At 37.5% G+C, this 22,333-nt stretch overlaps 1 protein-coding gene across 1 annotated transcript; it reads left to right on the top strand.

Annotated features, from left to right (window-relative positions):
- The first annotated feature begins 8,617 nt into the window (after positions 1–8,617).
- On the top strand, positions 8,618–10,913 carry LOC104244998 (large ribosomal subunit protein eL30). The gene is made up of 5 exons (XM_009800532.2): positions 8,618–8,752; positions 8,847–8,952; positions 9,597–9,698; positions 10,501–10,569; positions 10,661–10,913. Exons 1-5 carry the CDS (start codon positions 8,732–8,734, stop codon positions 10,699–10,701), a joined length of 339 nt encoding a protein of 112 aa, XP_009798834.1. The 5' UTR covers positions 8,618–8,731; the 3' UTR covers positions 10,702–10,913.
- The last annotated feature ends 11,420 nt before the right edge of the window (positions 10,914–22,333 follow it).

Raw genomic sequence — 22,333 nt, 5'->3', positions numbered from 1 at the left:
GCATCATATACAAATTATGTTCTTAAATCCTGCATTTGTCATGTAGAAACTATGTTTCTAGGTTCCAAGTCATCATGTTTTATATCAACTCAAGTGTAGATACCATGCCTATATGGTGTAATTCTGATTCAACATGCCTTTCATATATTACTACAAGTTGACTAAAAACAGTAATACGCCTAGATGCCATGATCTAATTCGCAATTCTGTCTAGTAATTCGAATTAGCCTAATAGATCAAGTGTACCTCGCCTAGTTTACTTCTCAAAATCGGGCAATAACTCTTTTTTCTAAAATTAGTCCTTTTAAATATGCTGTAATCTCATTAGATATTCGCGAACTTGCTTGTTTCTACATTAACATAAGTATCAGTCCTGCATATAGGCAAGCCTTAGGGCATTTTCAAAACTGACACTGGTTTGAAGCCGTTTCTGTCACTCAACATTTCTGAATCCTAATGAGCTTTTAAAAGAGATCTTAGGCAACTAATAGGTTGTGACTTCTGCATCTGAAAGTGGTTTATTCCTGCATAATCATTTAGAAATCCTGCTTTAGAACTTTGATTGCTAAAGACCTTATTTGTGGTTGAGTCGTGATGCATGTATGCTCGTTTGCGGAGGAAACTATGAGCCTTTAGTTGCTCCATTTATTTGAAAGTCCTAAATTGTTTTTCTTTGATGTGCCTTAGAATTTTGCCTTTAAGCTTTAGGGGTATGTCTAGAACTGCCTAGAGGAAGAGGTCCTAACTCCCTTCGGGACTATTAAGAAGGGACGGGTAGCAGCACACAATAGGAATCGATGATCAACACTCGCTTTGCATGACCGATAAGGGGATGGGAAGGGTAGACATGGGATATGATGACTACACGCTAATGTCACATGTAGCCCCTCATTGAGGAGTGTTTACCAGACATTGCGTGGGGTGATCCCGTAGGATAAACAACCTAGGACCCCTCTTTAGCCCCTAACCTTTTCCTTGTTTAAAACTTTTCTTCATAATTTGTTCAACCTTTATTTCACTACTTGACTTGTTCAAACGTGCTACACCTATTTGATTCAATTATTTGTATGGACTAATTTATAAAATATAAGTTTGGTCGGGACCCACAGTTGTGGACCAAGAGGGGTGCCTAACATCTTCCCCTTTAAGTTATCTCGAGCCCTTACCCTAATCACTGGTAATGCAAACCAACCCAAGAGTTAATCACTGTAGGTGCGCTAACACACCATAATCCGTTATGTGGCGACTCTTCAAATACCCAACTCCCAAAAGGGAAATGAGTCATTGCACCTCATGGAATGTTGAAACACAGACCTCTCTCCACGAGGAGGGAAAAATGGGGCGCGACAATGTTTTTCCTACAGACCTGCTGAGTATGCCACTAGACAGGGATATTGATTTTGGTATTGATGTGGTGCCGGACACTCAACCCATTTCTATTCCATCGTATCGTTTGGCACCAGCGGAGCTAAAGGAGTTGAAGGAGCAGCTTTAGGAACTCCTTGATAAGGGGTTCATTCAGCCTAGTGTGTCACCTTAGGGTGCGTCTGTTCTATTTGTGAAGAAGAAGGATGGCACGATGAGGATGTGAATTGAATACAGGCAGTTGAACAAAGTAACAATCAAGAACAAGTATCTTTTGCCTCGTATCGATGATTTATTTGACCAGCTTCAGGGAGTGAGAGTGTTCTCTAAGATTGATCTCCGTTCAAGTTATCACCAATTAAAGACCATGGACTCGGATATTCTTAAGACAACCTTCAGGACTAGATATGGTCATTATGAGTTCCTTGTTATGTCTTTTGTGCTCACCAATACCCCAAAAACATTCATGCATTTGATGAACATCGTGTTTCGGCCTTATCTTGACTCATTCGTGATTGTTTTCATTGATGATATTCTGGTATACTCGCGTAGTTAGGAGGAGCATGTGGAGCATTTAAGAGTTGTATTGCAGAGGTTGAGGGAGGAGAAACTTTATGTAAAGTTCTCCAAATGTGAGTTTTGGCTCAGTTCCGTGGCTTTCTTAGGGCACGTGGTGTCCAGCGAGGGTATTCAGGTTGATCCGAAGAAGATAGAGGTGGTTCAGAGTTGGCCCAGACCGTCCTCAGCCACAGAGATTCGCAACTTTCTTGGTTTGGCGGGTTATTACCACCGTTTTGTTCAGGGATTTTCCTCTATAGCATCACCCTTGACCAAGTTGACTCAGAAGGGTGCTTTATTCAGGTGGTCGGATGAGTGTGAGGCGAGATTTCAGAAGCTCAAGACTGCCTTGACCACAACTCCAGTATTGGTTTTGCCATCAGCTTCAGGTTCATATACAATGTATAATGATGCTTCGAGAGTTGGTATTGGGTGTGTGTTGATGCATGATGGTAGAGTTATTGCTTATGCTTCTCGTCAGTTGAAGCCCCATGAGAAGAACTACCCCATTCATGATCTAGAGTTGGCTGCCATTGTTCACGCATTGAAGATCTAGAGGCATTATTTGTATGATGTGTCTTGTGAGGTGTTTACTGATCATCGTAGCCTCCAGCACTTGTTCAAACAGAAGGATCTCAATTTGAGGCAGTGGAGATGGTTGGAGCTGCTAAAGGATTATGATATTACTATCTTGTACCATCTAGGAAAGGCTAATGTGGTGGCCGATGCCTTGAGTAGGAAGGCGGTGAGAATGAGGAGTTTGGCGTATATTCTTGTTGGGGAGAGACCTCTTCTAGTTGATGTTCAGGCCTTGGCCAATCGGTTCATGAGGATGGATATTTCGTAGCCAGTTGGGTATTGGCTTATGTGATTTCTCGGTCTTCCTTATTTGATTGCATCAGAGAGCGCCAGTATGATGATCCTCATTTTCTTGTCCTGAAGGATAGAGTTCAGCATGATGATGCTAGAGATGTGACTATTGGTGATGATGGGGTATTCAGGATGTAGGGCCGGATATGTGTGCCCAGTGTGGATGGGCTTCGGGAGTTGATCTTGGAGGAGGCCCACAGCTCGCGGTATTCCATCCATCCGGGCGCCACGAAGATCTATCAGGATCTGAGACAACATTATTGGTGGAGAAGGATGAAGAAGGATATTGTGGGATTTGTAGCTCGGTGTCTCAATTGTCAGCAGGTGAAATATGAGCATCAGAGACCAGGTGGCTTGCTTCAGTAGATGGATATTCCAGAGTGGAAGTGGGAGCGAATCACCATGGACTTTGTAGTTGGGCTCCCACGGACTTTGAAGAAGTTCGATGCTATTTGGGTGATTGTGGATCGGCTGACCAAGTCCGCGCACTTCATTCCTATTTGTACTACCTATTCTTCAGAGCGGTTAACAAGGATCTATATCTGGGAGATTGTTCGTTCGCATGGTATCCCAGTTTCTATCATTTTAGATAGGGGTACTCAGTTTACATCACAATTTTGGAGAGCCGTGCAGAGAGAGTTGGGTACTCAGGTTGAATTGAGCACAACTTTTCACCCTCAGACGGACGGGCAGTCCGAGCGCACTATTCAGATATTGGAGGACATGTTGCGTGCTTGTGTCATTGATTTTGGAGGGTCATGGGATCAGTTTCTATCACTCGCAGAGTTTGCTTATAACAACAGTTATTAGTCGAGTATTCAGATGGCTCCATATGAGGCTTTGTACGGGAGGCGGTGTAGATTTCCAATTGGTTGGTACAGACTAGCCTGGGTGAGGCTAGGCTATTTGGTACAGACTTGGTGCAGGATGCTTTAGACAAGGTGAAGGTGATTTAGGAGAGGCTTCGTACAGCGCAGTTGAGGCAAATGAGTTATGCTGACAGGAAGGTTCGGGATGTGTCCTACATGGTTGGTGAGAAGGTTCTATTGAAGGTTTCACCCATGAAGGGTGTTATGAGATTTGGGAAGAAGGGTAAATTGAGTCCTCGGTTCATTGAGCCTTTTGAGGTGCTTCGGAGGATTGGGGAGGTGGCTTATGAGCTTGCTTTGCCACCCAACTTATCAAGTGTGCATCCGGTATTTCATGTTTCTATGCTCCGAAAGTACATTGGCGATCCGTCTCATGTTTTGGATTTCAGCACGGTTCAGTTAGATAATGATTTGACTTATGATGTGGAGCCGGTGGCTATTTTAGAGTGTTAGGTTCGAAAGTTTAGATCAAAGTATATAGCTTCAGTGAAAATGCGGTGGAGAGGTCGGCCCGTGGAGAAGGCTACCTGGGAGATCAAGCAGGAGATACAGAGCAAATATCTTCACCTATTTGAGGCTTCAGGTATATTTCTTGACTCGTTCGAGGACGAATGTTTGTTAAGAGGGGTAGGATGTAACGACCCAGCCGGTCGTTTCATGAGTTACCGCTCCGTTTTCCCCATTTCTGCTTCTTATTGCTCTGTTTATCTGTGTTATATGGATCGGGTTAGTCGGTTCGAATCCAGAATGGTTTTGGTAAGGTTTGAGACAATTAGTCTCTAAAGTTAGCCTTTGAGTTGGAAAATCAACTGGAAGTTGACTTGTGAGCATTCGACCTCGAAATTTGGTTTTTATGATTCGGATAGCTTCAAGAGGTGATTTGGGACTTAGGAGCGTGATCGAAATGTGTTTTGGAGGTCCGCAGTAGATTTAGGCTTAAATTGGCGAAAATGGAATTTTGGCGCTTTCCGGTTGATAGGTGAGATTTTGATATTGGGGTCGGAATGGAATTTCGAAAGTTGGAGTAGGTCTGTTGTGTCATTTGTGACGTGTGCGCAAAATTTCAGGTCATTCGGACGAGGTTTGATAGACTTTTTGATCAAAAGCGGAATTCGAAAGTTTTTTGGAACTTTAGGCCTGAATTCGATGTATTTTGTTGATTTGATGTTGTTTTAGGTGATTCAAAGTTGGGTATAAGATTAGATAGTAGTATATGGCTTGTTCGTACTTTTGGTTGAGGTCCCGGGGGCCTCGGGGTGATTTCGGATGGTTGACGGGAGATTTGGAGTTGAGATTTGCAGCTGAAGCTGCTGAACCACTATCATAATTGCACCTGCAGTTGGGGACCGCAGGTGCGGGACCGCAGAAGCGGAAGGCTAGCTGCAGATGCGGAAGTTGGCGTGAAGGGCTGAAGCGTAGGTGCGGATGATTGGTCGCACCTGCGAGACCGCATGTGCGGATGGTGAGACGCATGTGCGGAGTTTGGGTTTTAAGTGAAAACCGCAGGTGCGGTGCTTTGGCCGCAGATACGGTACCGCAAGTGCGTTGTAGGGACCATAGTTGCAAAAAGCCTGGGTCAGAAAGTATATAAGGTTTCCTTCGCGAATTTTTGGTTATTTTATCATTTTTCTCATACGGGTTTGAGCTTGAGGGAGCAAATTGAAGAGGGATTTCAAGGAAATTTCGTGAAGGTAAGGTTTTTGGACCCTAGACTTGTTTCTATGATGATTTTTAAGGTTGTATGCTTGAAATCTATGGGAAAATCAGTAGCTAATTGGGGGTCACGGCTTGAAAAATGGAGACTTAAAATTACGGATTTGAGGGGTCATTTATGGTCGGATTTTGGTACCTTTGATATGAATGAACTCGTGGGAGGGATAAGGATTCCATTGATATAAATTTTGTCGGATTCTAAGACGCGGGCCCGGGGGTCGGGTTTGGTCAATTTTGTGATTTGTGTTGTAATTTGATTATTTTCGCATGAGCTTCGTTCCCTTAGCATATTCTAATATTATGATTCTAATTTTGTTAGATTCGATGCGAGTTGAGGCCGAATCGAGAGGCAAGGGCATTGTGGAATAGTAATTCATCCGATTTAAGGTAAGTAACCATTGTATATCTGGACCTGAGGGTATGAAACCCCGATATTTCATATTGTTTTGATAAATGAGGTGACGCACATGCTAGGTGACGAGAGTGTGGGCGTGCACCGGTAGGGATTGTGACTTGGTCCGTCCCGTAGAGACTATTAAGCCGCGTATTTGATTTGAAATCTTATGATGTTCCGTATTTTAGAGATTGATACTATATTTTGGGTTGTATGACATGTTTGGGGCCTTGTACCGACCTGTTTAGACCCTTAGGGCTATTTTTACTATTTTTCTCACCCTGTTTAATTTGAAAGCATATCATCAGTCATGTTTTACCTGTTATTTGTTTGAAACCGATTTTACACTCCATTTCTATATATGAAACTGTTTGGGCTGAGTTCCCTGATTTTACTGATACGCTCGAGTGGCCGTGAGGTTAATGACTGAGAGAGGTTTAGGACCGATTGGTGAGGATTATATATCTATTATGGATCGGGCTGCACGCCGCAGTGAAATTATATATACATATGGATCGGGCTGCACGCCGCAACGATATATATTGGATCGGGTTGTGCCCAACAACGATATGATGCTTGGGCTGTAGGAGCCCCTCCGGAGTCTGTATACCCCTAGTGAGCGTAGTTGACTATAAACTATGGATCGGGGTGCATGCCATAACGGTTATTATGATTACTATTTTATGAGATATTATTGAGCCGGAGTGCTGAGTGTGAGTAAGATGTGACGAGAGCTGAGTCACGAGTGACTGAGAGGCTTGCCCGAGAGGCTATACTGTGAGTGATACCTTGCCCGAGGGGCCCGTTTATAACATTTTTGCTGTTTTCACTCTTCTTTTATACTGAGCCTCTATTGAAAGCTATTGAATAAATGATTTCAGGTATATCAATTGAAACTGAAGTTTTTACGAAGTAACTGGCTATTAAACTGTTGAATTTGACTTGATAATCTGTTGAACACTTTTATATGATTTTAAACTGCTCATCACTGCACTCAGACCTTATTTACTTTAGTTACTTACCGAGTTGGCGTACTCACGTTACTCCCTGCACCTTGTGTGTAAATCCAGGTGCCCGAGCAACAAAGTGAGGGTTCCCAGCACTCTTAGAGCTTACCGGAGACTACAAGGTAGCTGCACGGCGTTCATAACCCTGCTTTCCTCCTTCCTATCTTAGTTTTCTGCTATTTTAGACTTATGATGTATTATTCAGTCAGTTTGGGATGTATTTAGAGGCTCTTGACTTGTGACACCAGATTATGGGCTGTGTTGGTATATTTCGTATTGTTTCCGCACATTTCAGTTGATTTATATATTTTTTATGAGAATTTGAGACTTAATCAGTTCTAGAAAATAGTTTTATGAAAAGAATTTACTGTGGTTACTTGTTGGGTTGGCTTGCCTAATACTGTGATAGGTGCCATCACGACCGGGGAATTTGGGCTCGTGACATATCTTTTGCTACCAAAATCAAATTTTTATGGCACTTGATTGGGCATTCTTTCATAGCAAGAACTATCCTGTGACCTTTAAGAAATATGTACAAAATAACAGACAAACACTAACAGTAATCTATAGAATAATATATAGTTTTTAATTTCCATAAATTAAGAAATATGATAAAATTAGAGAAGAACAACAGTAATTTAATCAAAACAATGGATGCTCAAAATCATATTTAAAGTGAGTGGTATTTAATTCTAACAATAGTAAAACATGTACAAGTTTAGGACTAAATAAGAGATCGGCCACTTTAATCTTCATAAATTGTTAGAATTTTATAGTTAATTATAGAAACTCTATTCACTTTTTCGTTATTTATGTAGCAGTTAATTAGAATCGTTCAAGTTTCCATGTTTACCTAACTAACGTTAGGCAAGTTTTTTAAGTTTTCTATTTCTCTTTTTGTTAGAATAAGAAAATCTTTTAATTGATTTTAAAGGCCTTAACCTAATGTAAATAAGGAAAAATTTAATAAACTAAATTTTATTTGACTTTAATGTCCTAAATATTTGGAGAAGCGCTAAATGACAAGATTATCCGATGTAAAACCGTGTTTTAAAGGGTAAAAAAGGCGAGCAACATTTCGTTAAGGGCTTTCGTGCTTTTAATATAATATACTGGTCTTTATGTTCATGCTTTGCACGAATATATCTTGCGTTATAAATTATAAAATACGTAACATCCAGTTTCATAAAGTGATTATTTTTTAGGAATACATACAAAGTACAAAAAGCAATTCTTAAATAATAGTAATAGTAGTAGGTTAGACAGATGAGAATAATAGTAGTAGCAATAATAATAATAGGGAAAATATATGCAAGATTTAGTTGAATTTGGACTCAAATATTAGGCAAAGGTATTGAATATTACAGTGTCATTCAGCATAGATTTACTTCAGTATTAGAAAATCAACTTTGTAGACTTGTTAGGCTACGTTGAACATATCCCAAAAGAATTTGACTCAAAATCAACTTTGTATATTGTAGTTTAAATCAAAATAGTGTTCTAGCCTTAGGTGATTTATAATTATATTCTTAAATAATACGGATATTTAAGGGTATAAAAGTCAATCAATATTTGAAAGATATTTTAGTCGTTCAATATTTAGCATAAATTATAGATATAGATAGATTATATGTAATTAATGTATAATCTATGTATTGCAAACAATGAAACTGGTCTGCTATTTGTCCCAATAGAATAAAGGGACACAAATACACAATTACCTTTATCATGAGAATAATCTATTGGGCTCAGAACAGGAAAATCTCAAACTTGGGCCCTATATTCACAAGCCTTAAAACTACAGGCCCACCAAGACGTCGTTCTTCTAAAACCCTAGCGATTTCACCAGTTATTGTTGTATGGTTATATAGGAGAAAACTCCCTTCATTACCGCCGTCGACGCATTTGCCTCTTCCTATAATTTCCGACTACATTTCTCCAGGCCAGAGCCAACCATGGTTGCTGCAAAGAAAACCGTAAGAATCTCTTGATATATCTATATTTTTTTTGTATGTGTGTGTGATTTGGTTGATCTGAGAAGCATTTTTTTTCATGTATTGTTAATTGCAGAAGAAGACTCATGAGAGTATTAACAACAGGCTGGCTCTGGTAATGAAGAGCGGCAAATACACATTGGGATACAAGACTGTTCTCAAAACTCTTAGAAACTCCAAAGGTACACTTAGTCAACTCTCTATGCTCTTATTTTAGGCAAAAATGTGTTTTGTTTTTGTTAAGGTGGTTAAAAGCATGATCGGCAGCTGAATATTGTGCATTTTGGAACTAGTTGAGTACAAGTAGATTACTTATTCTGTACTGTAGATTAGTAAATTGCATTGTTGAAATATTACCTCTGTCCAAAAGAGAATGACACGTTAGAAATACGAGAATACATCTAATTTTAGTATCATATTATCCTCGATTGAGGTCCAGATTGGTCGCTTTTGTGTTGGTGGTAGTGTTGAACTAGCTTCAATTAAGATAATACTAGCTAAAACATTTAAGGAAAAGTCACTGTTTTGGTATTGTCGGTACTGGATTCATAGTAGGCTTGGCTGATTCTGTCCCCGGCATAGTTAGTGTGTGTGTGTTTGAAATTAGGGAACTTAAAAGATGAAGAAAGATTCAGAGGAAGGCCACTGCATTTACTTTTTAGTCATTTGCTTTTATTCGTGAGAGGCATTTGTTTTGGAGAAGGGTTGCTATGAGTTTTATAGGGAAAGGATCTTAAGTTACTGGATATGGATTTTGACTGTTAAGAGAGGGAGTTAATTTGCCTGTGATGTAACTGGGTTGTACATTCTGGTTTTCATATTGCAGGCAAACTCGTCATCATTGCCAACAACTGCCCTCCTCTCAGGAAGTCTGAGATAGAGTACTATGCTATGTTGGCGAAGATTGGAGTCCACCACTACAATGGAAGTGAGTTTTCTTGTCTATGTGCTCTTAGATGTCTAAATGCTGCCTTTAATGCCTCCTTCGGTCCTCCTCTGTATGGGTGTTATGAAGTAATTTGCTTCTGTTTGTATGTTTCCATGTTAATTAGAAGTGTCATTTTATTTAGAGTTTTGGTTGAATGTCTCTTATGTTTGTTCAAGTCATGGAAAATGTTCATATTTTCTTTTTAACAGTGGTCAGCTTATCAAAGGCCTTTATAATGTTATCATATTTGGAATGCATACGTGATACGTCTTTAGTTTTGTTGTTGGATTGATTGAATGGCATTATGTCTAAGATTGAAAAATCAGGAGATGGAATGCAACAAAAAGAAAAAAAACCTTGCTAGATGAGATGGGTTATGGGTAAATGTGAGTTTGTTGGGTATAAGATTAACTAACCAATCTATAAATCAAAATAGTGTCTGGAATATTGCTCTTCTTTAAGCTTAGTGTCATGCATATGAGTATCTGTGTTTTCTTTGGTCACTTCTCGTCTTACATGTGTTGTTTTATTCTTATAGCATGAAATTCAAATCGATTAAAGAAGAATAATAATAGAAACTGAGTTTCTTTCCAGGTTTCATATAGGGCTAACACCTCTCTCAATAGAAAACTGCAGTTGTTTGTGGAGCATTCTTAGCATATTGTTCCTTGAATAACTTTAGTTACCCTAGCTCTTGATTGTGGTCACTATATTTGCTTCAAGTTCTTTAGATTGGTATTGTTGCTACGGTCATTTCTTGTAGATTTATGGTTCTTCCCCTAAATATCTCTTCTTGTTTCAGACAACGTAGATTTGGGGACTGCATGTGGTAAGTATTTCAGAGTCTGTTGCCTCAGCATCATTGATCCAGGTATTCTTACCCTCTTGATTGTTCAATTAGTGTTGGTTAAACATGGATTTTTGTTTTGACGTTTAAAGTACTTTCTGTTTCTCCCACTCAGGCGATTCTGATATCATTAAGAGCATGCCTGGTGACCAGTGAGATAGCAGCTGATGTTAGATCGCTCCATTGGACACTGCTCAATCTTAGTGGAACTTTGCCGTTTTTCCTTATTGAGAAAAATATCTGGTGTAGATGAGTTTTGCTACTGTGGTGATGTTAAAGGAAGTTTTGATGGTATTTGGAATCTTAACGACATCAATTTTTTTTCCTGGAGTTTTGAATCTTCTAATTGACTATCATTTGTTGCTTAAGTTCTGCATGCTGCACTATCAAATTTCTGAGCTATTTCTTTGAGCTACAAACACATACCTTCAGTAACAATTCTAACCTGGTTGGTTCCCCTGCTAGGACCTAAAGAAAGAACAAACTCTTCTGAGCCATTACAATACTGCCTATATTGTATTTGAGGATGTTATATCTTGGTTGTCGCACAGAACCAATATGGCCAATCCAGGGATTTTTTGGTGGTAGTAAAAGGAATATCTCATCGTTAATTGATACTGATCTTTACATTGTAGTGGATGTTTAGTTTTCTTCCAGTCAATATGGAAGTTTAGATGTTGAAATGCTGTTTAAATGGAAAGGCACCACTTTGTGCTTCTATTGGGTTGGTGTAAACATTGGATCTTTTTATTGGTCTGAGGTAAACATCGGGTGTTAACGTTGTAAAATATTCCGAACTGTGAAAATATTTAAGAAAACTTTAACCTTAAACATTTTCATCTCAAATCTTAAAGTATCTCAATAAGTGGGGAGTACATAAGCTCATTTGACCTAAACTATCCAGTTTTGTGGATCGGCTCGGGAGAACAGCTACGCCATAATATCATATGATGTGGCATATGTTACCTGGGGTCTCGACTTGATTGGATGAGCCATCTCACCATAACTATATATTGATAGTTTTGACCCACCACTTTGCAAAAGCTTCATTTAGCAAACACTTGTTTTGTCGAAATTTTATGCTAGATATGTAGTAAGAAAAATGAAAATATTAAGGATAAATATAAAAATGATACTACTTATCATTATAGTAATTTATTTATTTATCTACTCCTTGACACCACTTATGAAATATCTCGAGTGCGCCATTATTTACCACCATGGCACTAAAGCCATTTGATTCACTCGATGAAGTGGAACTTTCCATTTCTTTTAGAGCTGGACCTTTCTATTACTACAGAAAGAAGTTAAACGTGTTGTGTTTTATCTGTGGAAAAGTAGTCAGTCCATTATTTGATAATCCCTTTAACTCAGTCCAAGATTTAACCAACGCGTTGGCTATTACCCGATGGGTCAAATTAGTGTAATCTGACGAGTTAAAATTCGGAGAAGTTAAAAAATAGCCAGATTTACAAGTGGTCATTCAAAAATAGCCACAATTCAAAAGTAATCGAAATTTAGCCACTTTTGATGCAAAGATAAACCTGAACGAAACCACTGTTCAAAATTCGGAAAAATACTCCAGTATATTATACTGAAGTTCCAGCATAAGTATACTTCATACACAAGTGCACCGATCTCCAGTATATTATGCTGGAACTTTCCGTGTTGCAACAAAATAGTGACTATTTTTTAATGACTTTACAAACGCTGGCTATTTTTGAATTACCAGTCTGAAAACTGGCTAGCCCGTGCTATTTTTACGTTAAAATTCAACGAAATTTAACGTGTTAGTTTTTGCTGTTTTTGCTTTAAAATCACAAAAATCTACGAATTTTGATGGGAAAATGGAGTTTCACGCACAACCTTGGTCCTGTTTTGCTTAAAAGACCCTAAAAATATGTAATTTCGGGCTGCAAAATGAAGTATTGCGCTAAAGCATATTCTATTTTGACAAAAAGTCCTAAAAATTTCACTGTAACTGGACTTAAAAGAGTTTTTTTCACTTTTAGCCTGCGTCAAAAAATATATCGAAAAAGTTTATAAAATTTATATAATTTTAGTATATAACATACATAATATATATATATATATATATATATATATATATATATATATATATATATATATATACAAAAAAATATTAAAAATATATTTTTCTGCTATTATTTTGAGAGCGGCTATGCATTGTCATTTTTCCTACTTAATATGGGAGTTGCAAAGTGGTAGAATTCACACAATTAATATAGCTACATATTAGCAAAAATGAATTAAGTTAAAATATTTGGAATAATTGTCAATTCCAAATTTAGCATTACCTATATTACTCCGTCCATCCTAATTTGTGTAGCACACTTTCCTTTTTATCTGTCCCAAAATGAATGTCACTATTCTATATTTAGAAACAAGTTAACTTTAAAATTTCTCTTTTATCCCTAATGAAATGATTTATAGCCACACAAATATCTTAAAATTTATTTTAGAGTATAAGCTTTAAAAGTCTTTCTATTATTTTTAGACTTCTTGTCTAATTAAAACGGAGGGAGTACCATATCAGGAAAAGAGCCTCCCTGTGACACAAAGTCTGCGTGGTTGATAACTCCCAAAATTAAAAGAACTAGACATTTATGAAAATATGAGTAGATTAATTAATTATCTGGATAGACACTTCCAAAAATAGCATATTAGGAAAATTTTCGAAATTAATTAGCATATGGTATGTGTAGAACTTAATATTTGATTTCCAAGTTATTATGTTCTTTATTTATGGTAAGAATGTTACACCATTTGTATTTCCATATTATAACAATTCTGCTTTTGCATGAATTGTCATAACAAGTTATTTTAGGAGACAACTTGTAATTTTAGGAGACAAATGACGAAGTGGTCCAAAAATTCAGAATAATCTTACCTTCTAAATGCTCTTGCTATAATATAGGGGCATTTGCATCTATACACGCTTTTTGTGTCACATTTTAACTTGTGCTCGCTTTGCAAAACAAATTGCAAGCGTACCCGCTTTTTCGCATAACTTCAGCATACAAGGCTGAAGTAGCAAATGCAATCACGCAAAACTTTAGCATTCTAGTAGCGGGGCCTGAAGTTCAGCTCTAGAGCTGAAGTTTTTGTGTTGTAACTGGGAAACTTCAGCTCAAGTTTTTTTACCACCTATTAATATTACATACTAGAGCTGAAGTTTTTCTACCACCTGTTAATATTACATACTAGAGCTGAAGTTTCCAATTACAACACAAAAACTTCAGCTCTAGAGCTGAAGTTTTTTTTACCACCTATTAATATTACATACTAGAGCTGAAGTTTTTTTACCATCTATTAATATTACATACTAGAGCTGAAGTTTTTTTACCACCTATTAATATTACATACTAGAGCTGAAGTTTCCAGTTACAACACAAAAACTTCAGCTCTAGAGCTAAAGTTTTTGTCTTTGTAACAGGGAAACTTCAGCTATAGAGTGTTCAATATAGCAACATGCATAGCATTTTGTCCATTTCTGTTAAGCATTTCTGAGCAATATGGGCAGTGCTTTAATAGCTCATTTTGACGAATGAAAAGACTGACTAAGTCTGAAATAGAATTTCCAAACAAGCAAACATCCTTTGAACGCAAGTTCTAAGAAATAGTAGAGAAATTCCTCATCTGACTTAGTCTTTAATTGGAATATGGCTTTCCAATATTCACCAGAAAACTTCCTTAAGAATATATTGCATCCATGCTATAAATATCCACTCATTAACTCGATCTACAATAAGCACAACATCTGGCTTTTGAAGGGTACCGAAGTTTAATGGATGGTGACAAAGGAGTGATCACACTTGATAGTCTAAAGAAGAACTCTGTGTTACTGGGGTTGCAAGATAGAAAATAGCAGCAGAAGAAAGAAGAAGAAGAAGAAGAAAAAGAAAATGAAGGAGGAGAATGAGGAGGAGAAAGAGAGCTGAAGTTATTTAAAAAGTGGGTACAAATTAAAAGTTTTTTAGAAAATGGGTATAGGTTAAATGGGAGCGACCAAATAGGCGCCCCGTGCAATTTTTTGATAATATATACAAGGAATAGACTATCATACATTTATTTTGCAAGAGTTATATAGCAAATCATGTCTGGTCTTTCTTTGGTCAGAGTTGTGGCATTGAGATTATGCAAAGGGGATATTTGACAAATAGTCATGTCTTGAGATCAAAAATAATAAGGCGTCGTGCGGAAGCTAACAAAACAAACCTTAAAAATAATAAATTAATGTTAAAACAAAAAATATACTATAAGAAAATATTATAATGAGGTTTGGTCAATTGACTTACATATGAGAAAACAAATATAAGAGAAAATATAAACTATTGAGAGAATGATTTTCCCATAAAAAAATTGTTTTAAGGTGAAATACAAAAACGACCCCTTTATGTTGTCCTCAACGACCATACAAACATCTCAATTGACCCCATTACCAATTAAACACTCCAAGTAACTGTTAAGTGTATCAAATAAACACTCAAGTGCAGTAGACCACATGCGTGAATTACACTTACCAATGATGTATTAAAATGAACCAATTAAAGGACAACAAGTGTAATTTGTCATAATTAAAACAAAAACAATCATCTTACCCCCTTCCCCACACTCGGCGAGTTCTAGTATAGCAATAATGGAGTCTCACCGGACTGACCAAAAAATTGAATTGACAGACAACTCCTATAATCCAAGTACTACACGAGCGAAAGCTTTCTAATCTCATCAATGCCCAAAGATGATTACCAAATTTGTTTGGTGGATATATGGATGCTCATTATCAGAGCAACTACATATACATTAGACTCCATGAATATCAGAGATTTAAAGCATTAAAGCAGTAGCACATACAACTACAATAGCAGATCCGGCGACGACGACTCTATTCAAGAAAGCAGAATTAGGAGACTTGGTAGGAGAACAGCCGGGAGCGGTGGCGATGAATGGAGGGGAAGCACCGAAAGAAAGAGATGATACCGGAGTATCGATAGTTGGTGGAGCTAGTGGAGATAGATTGAAGATTTATCTTTGGTATGCTTTTTTGTATGTGGTGGAGGCGGCTAAAGTAGTGGTGAAGGACATGAGGAGGTGGACGGAGTTCTTATGGTGGTGGCAGTAACAGTGGTGGAGATGGTAGCGGGTGTTTGAGGTTGAAAGGAGACATAAGCACAAAATTTGAAGTACCAATTTTTCATGTATTGGCTTGCTATATGGGCTGCCATGGTAATTGTTTGAAGGTGAAAATTTTGGAGGAGGAGAACGGTGAAATGAAAGTAAGTGGGGACCACATAAAGTAAAATTAATTTTTTTTAAATAAAAACTTAGATTTTAAGGGTTTCACGCGCTCATATGTGATTATAAAGCACACACTTTACCATGCAAGCACGAGGGGTTCACGAGGTCGTACTTCAGTCTAAAATAAAGTGTGTAATTGATAATTTGGTCAATTGAGGTGTTTGTCTCATCGTTGATGACAACATAAAGGGGCCATTTATATATTTCGCCTTGTTTTAATGACTACATTATGGATAATATTGGGTGAATTCAAAAATAGCCTGATTTACAAGCGGTAATTGAAAAATAACCACAATTTCAAAAGTAATCAAAATTTAGCCATTTTTATGTAAAGATAAATCTGAATGAAAACACTGTTCAAAATCCAGAAAATATTCCAGCATAATATACTGGAGTTCCAGCATAATATGCTGGAAGTTCATACACAGGTACACCAATGTTATGCTGGAACTTTCTGTTTTGCAGCAAAATAGTGGCTATTTTTCAATGACTTTGCAAACACTAGCTATTTCTCAATTACCAATCTGAAAACTAGCTAGCCCATTATTTTCACTGATATTGTGTTGTTGTGTATAAAGGAGAGATCCTTAATTTATAGATGCCACAATCTTTTCTCCAAAAATGGGACATGTCAAATATAGAATAGACATGTATTTTTCGTTTAAGAAAAATAAAATCAATTATGGTAAACTTCAAGAAAAGATATCAAATATGGAAAGAAAATCATGGCAAAATCTTAACAATGTCATGGTGGTTACTTAAAGCAAAAATAATGTTCATATTGCTCTCTTGAGATGCATTCCTTCAATTATTTGTTGGAAAATCTGAAAAAGTAGGTATACAACTAGGTTTGAGAATTTATATGTATGTATGTGATGGCTATCATTATGCAGGCTTGCAGGATCATAACTATGCTATTAAATACTCGATTTTCTACTATCAAATTGCCTTTGGCATGGAAAGGCTCTTATGTTATATAATTGATTCGGCACAACCAGTAATTACCGGTCAAAGGATAATATGGAGGAAATCAAAAAATTGAAGGCGAAAACTAAACATTGATGGTTGTTATAAAGGAAATCTCAGAAGTATAGGAGGTGTAGGTGTCGTTAGAGATTACATGGGTTGTTTCATCTTGGCTAATGCGGAGTTCTATGCCAATGTAGCAACAATATGATTGAGACTAGAGCATAGCTATAAGGGTTGAAAATATGCATCGATAGAGGTTTTTTGTCTGTTATTGTGGAAGCTGATTCCATGTTGATTATGAACATGATTAACAACAGAATAAAGGCACCTTGGCAAATTAGATGTATTGTGGATCATATTACTCTATCAAAGATAATTTTATTTTTGTTCACACTTATATAAAATATAATATAGTTGCTGATCTATCGGTAGAATTCGAAGTAAGGAGCACAAGATGATCCTAGTTCTCTACTGAATTTGATGAAATCACATTGAAACTGGATTGAGATAACATCCCAAAATTCAGATTCAAATTAAGGAAAAACCATTATGTTATTAATGATGAATACAATATATGGGTATGCACACTATAAAGTGTGGCTAACTTTTTGTATGGCATCACAATATAGATATCAAATGTACATAAGGATGATTACTAGCATTCTTTATAAGGTTTTGAAGGATATTGTCTATTTTCTGTTAGTTCGATGCACCACTCAGACAAATGTATAAGAAGGTGGTTCTTATATCTGCTCATTCGATAAACAACTAAAATTATAAAGTGCGGAACTAAATACACAAGGGATTTTTAATGCCATGTGGAAGCTTACATATGAAATAGAGTAGCACTTGTGAGAAGGTTCTAGAGAAATATAGAGGTTTTCCTAAGAAGACTCTAGAAACCTATGAATTTGCTAGGAAAATCCCTGGAAGATTCTAGTTATGTAGAGAATTCTAGAGAAGGGACTTACTTGTAAATATTAAGGACTTGTGTAACAATTAATATTTACACACTAGACCTTAGGAGACTAGTATATAAAGGAGGGGAGGGGGAGAGGGGGAGGGCATTCATTTGTAAATTCACCAAGCAAAATAATCAAGTTCTCTCTAATACAAAAGCTTCTTTGGCAATTCTCCTGTGTTCTAACATTCTTTTAGCGATCTTTACTGTAGTAAGGTTGACTTGGCATAGCGAGAACGTGAGCAAGTTGTGCAAGATCGTGAGCGGGTTGTCAAGTGCCACACGTGTGCCTAGTTAAAAACTAAGGACGTGACAATGGGAAAGGCATAACAGAGGTATACAAGGGTAATGGAAAGGGGCCATCATATGATGAACAAGGGTCCAACAGAAACGGCAAGGGACCGGAAAACAATAGCGCGTACGTGCCTAAGGGAGGGTGCTACTTCTGTAAATGATCACATCGGGCAAGTGAATGCCCAAAGTTGGGGAAGCTTGCAACAATGATCGGGAACTTTGCCACACAAGGGTGACACGGGAGGGACCGCCTGTATTGGAGGGATGCGCTTGGAATCTAAGCCGAAAGTAGGGGATTCCAAAGCCTATCTTGGCACCATGCAAATGGAGCATAGTGGTAGCAAGAAAGGTTGGGCGGACATAGTTGAAGGGAATGATAAGTTACAAAGTGATGGCACGCTATCGGACTTAGACGATGCACCAAGCAGATGGGTCAAGTTTGCTCGCAAGGAGGGAATCACGGAGGGCAGCCAAATAGGAAGTGAAAGCATAAACCCGATGCTTGAGAAGCTTCTAGACTTGGTTGAGTTATGGGGAGATTCAGGCCAAGAGCAAGGAGAGGCACCTGATGGGTGGAGGATCGAGGCAATCATTGCTAGCCATCCAAAGTACAAACGGCGTAAGAAGAAATGTGACCAGTACCTTGTGAAATGGGAAGACGAACCGCTCCATAGAGCATCATGGCTAATGGACAAAGATCTCCGGCGATGCCAAGGCGAGGTGCGCGCGTACGTGTCAATGCTTTGTGCCGAGGGCGGCACAAAATTGGGTGGGGGAGAGTGTCATGGCCCGCTATATCATTATACCACGTAGGTGCCATTTGGCATATATTAATGCCATGTGGAAGCTTACATATGAAATAAAGTAACACTTGTAAGAAGGTTCTAGAGAAATATAGAGGTTTTCCTAAGAAGACTCTAGAAACCTATGGATTTGCTAGGAAAGTCCCTGAAAGATTCTAGTTATGTAGAGAATTCTAGAGAACGGACTTACTTGTAAATATTAAGGACTTGTGTAACAATTAATATTTACACACTAGACCCTAAGAGACTAGTATATAAGGGGGGCATTCATTTGTAAATTCACCAAGCAAAACAATCAATTTCTCTCTAATACAAAAACTTCTTTGGCAATTCTCTTGTGTTCTAACATTCCTCTAGCGATCTTTAGTGTAGTAAGGTTGACTTGGCATAGCGAGAACGTGAGCAAGTTGTGCAAGATCGTGAGCAGATTATCAAGTGCCACATGTGTACTTAGTTAAAGACTAAAGATGTGGCACTATGGTCTATTTTCTGTTAGTTCGGTGCACCACTCAGACAGATGTATAAAAAGTTGGTTTTTATATCTGCTCCTTCGATAAACAACTGAAATAAAAAGTGCGGAACTAAATACACAAGAGATTTTTATGTGAAAACCCCTCTTGTTCAAGAAAGTAAAAATTACGACCCACCTCTGGAATTTCTCACAAAATTTCACTGAAACAACGTTGTTTCAGGTTACAAAACTATTATAACCTAAGAGACTAAATCCTAGCCACTTAACGCCTACAACCACTCTAATTGTAGCAAAACACTCGAGCTAACTCTAGCCTAAGACTTGAATTCTCACACACAGAATAAACCTCTCGGAATGCTTCTTGTATAAGCAAATAAGATTACAACTCAATAAGCATAATACAATGAACTAGACTAGACACAATGAATTTGACACTATATCAAGGAATGGGTTCTCTAGTCTGGTTTTTCTGCATATTTCAACCTTCAATATACACTTCAAAATACTTAAACTTGTTTTTTCTTATTTTTCTTCTCAAATTACTCTGAAGAAATAATAGATGTGCATATCTGTAATAAAGTAAACTTGAACTGTATTTAGGTAACATGTTAGTAGCATAAAGAGTCCAAATTATAAAAGAAAACGAATACAGTAAGAAGCGTACTTCATAAAGAACTTACCATATATGACCACACTTCTTATTTGTTTCCTACTCTAATTATAATTCTTTTTCAGCAAGAAACATATTTAATTTCCATCAATTTCGACCAGGATATGTCCCTTAAATGTCTCCTAACCTTAGCGAATAAAGGAAGTGTAAGGAAAATATATTTCTTTCCTTAAAAAGACTCTAATTATGATTCTATTTCCTCACAAACTTGGTTTCTAAGTCAACAATAAGGATTTTGAAGATTCTCTGTTATTTGGGCGGCTGCTAGATCATTTATCACGAAATAAAACTGTTAAGTGTGCGAACAAAGTCCCACATTGGTAGCTGAAAAGATTGAGGGTCTACATATAAGGTGTATGGATCTCTTAATGGTGTGAGGCCTTTTGGGAAAAACCGTACGGGCTTGGCCCAAAGCGGACAATATTACACCATGTTAAGAGTGTATTTGGGCTAGTTTAGCCCAACAACTGGTATCAGAGCCCAAGTTCAGCGGAAAGAGTATAAAGATGGCGAAGTGATGGTGCAGGGCAGTGCACACACAAGAAGAAGCTAGTTGCGGGCTTCGGTTGCCATAATACTCTAACAATATGGGTGGCACTCAGTGAATCTCGAAAATTGACCTGTGAATCGTGGTACTGGGCCACGTGGAACTTAGTTCGAGGGGAAAATTGTTGGGTATGCGAACAAAGTCCCACATTGGTAGCTGAAAAGATTGGGAGTCTACATATAAGGTGTAGGGATCTCTTAATGGCATAAGGCCTTTTGGAAAAAATCGTGCGGGCTTGGTCCAAAACAGAGAATATCACACCATGTTAAGAGTGTATTTGGGCTAGTTTAGCCCAACAAAAACAATATCTCACGCAGAAGTTAATTATATTCCCATTAAGATTAAGTGCCAACAGGATGAGCTCCTTCTCCTTCACAAGCTTCGACCAATCTAATATATCTGCAATACTTATTAATGGCTGAATACATACAGAGATACTTAAAGTTGACACGATTTTTTATTTAGACACCTGAACTTAGGGGTGTTCCTAATGAGCACGTACATTACATAAACTTCGTTCCAATTAAGCACTTCTTGCTGAGTTGGCACATAGAGTGAGTTTCACCCAATATAGGCGCGTGAAGAGCCCATAAAACAGATTTTTTTTTTATCTTTTTTATTTCCTTCTTCTTCTTCTTCTTCTTTATGTCCACTACCATTTCCACCATTGCCTCATCCACTTTCACCATTGTTGTGCCTCCACCATTGATTTAGCTAGAAAGTTTGAACCAACCCTTCTTCTTCATTTCAAATCGAAACACCATTCAGTTTTCGGTGGATAGAGAGACGGCCGTGAAGATCGACACCGTCCGCAATGTCGAAGCGAGGACGATGAGGTTCCGCTGGGAACAAGTTCAGAATGTCACTGGGTCTGCCGGTGGCGGCGATGGTGAACTGCGCCGATAAATGGTTCCTAAGTAGTTAACAGTTCTTGTTTTGTTGGTTTTTCATCAAGTTTTTGAATATCCAAGGGCTTTGTCTTAGTAAGAATTATTGCTCAGATTTTTGCAGTACTAAATGGTTTTCACCCATCAAAGAAATCGAATGTTATAATTTCCATGGTTTAAAAAAAAAATCGAAACACCATTAATGGGATCTTTATAAAGCTTGATGGTTTAAAATGGGTGACTTGATTTGATGAAAAATTGAGAAATTAATATTGGGGTTGTCTTCGAGTCTTGGTAGGGAATCTTTAGTTGAAGTTATAACAAATTTGGAGGAGTTTCTCTTGAAATTTTGGATTAAAATCGTGGTTGGAACAAGAATAGACATGAAGATAGTGAAGAACACCAAGAACAATGATTTTAAGAACACCAATGTGTCCTTTTTTTTGTCTTTTCTTTTGTTAATGATGTGTCATTTTCTGATTGGGTATAAATTAAGTTTTTTTTTCTTTTTAAGAATGTTATTTTATTTTGTTTACTAAATAGATTTGAAAATGGTTTTTTTTTTTTTTTAACTCAAAATGATATATATCCTTTTTTTTTATTTGTCATTCGTCACGTAAGCCGCAAGTGTATTGCACACACTTTGTAAGTTTGGCTAATTGTCAAAAAAGTGCCTAATTGGAACAAGTTTAGTGTAGCATAAATGCTCAATAGGAACAACCTTCATTTTAGGTGTCTAAATAAAAAATGATGCCAACTTTAAGTGTCTCTTTCGTGTATTAATCATCAAAATCAAAATTCACCAATTTCCAACATATCCTCTTTCGTGTATTAATTCTGTTTGATAATATATGAATTGAGGTCGT

This window comes from Nicotiana sylvestris, chromosome 6 (assembly GCF_000393655.2).
Source record: "Nicotiana sylvestris chromosome 6, ASM39365v2, whole genome shotgun sequence".
Taxonomy (NCBI): domain Eukaryota; kingdom Viridiplantae; phylum Streptophyta; class Magnoliopsida; order Solanales; family Solanaceae; genus Nicotiana; species Nicotiana sylvestris.
This window is presented reverse-complemented; position numbering and strand designations above follow the sequence as displayed.

Coding starts and splice junctions, on each gene's coding strand:
- LOC104244998 (XM_009800532.2), top strand. CDS start 8,732: ATGGTTGCTGCAAAGAAAACC. Junction 8,753..8,846: donor TGGTTGCTGCAAAGAAAACC/GTAAGAATCTCT, acceptor TGTTAATTGCAG/AAGAAGACTCATGAGAGTAT. Junction 10,570..10,660: donor CCTCAGCATCATTGATCCAG/GTATTCTTACCC, acceptor TCTCCCACTCAG/GCGATTCTGATATCATTAAG.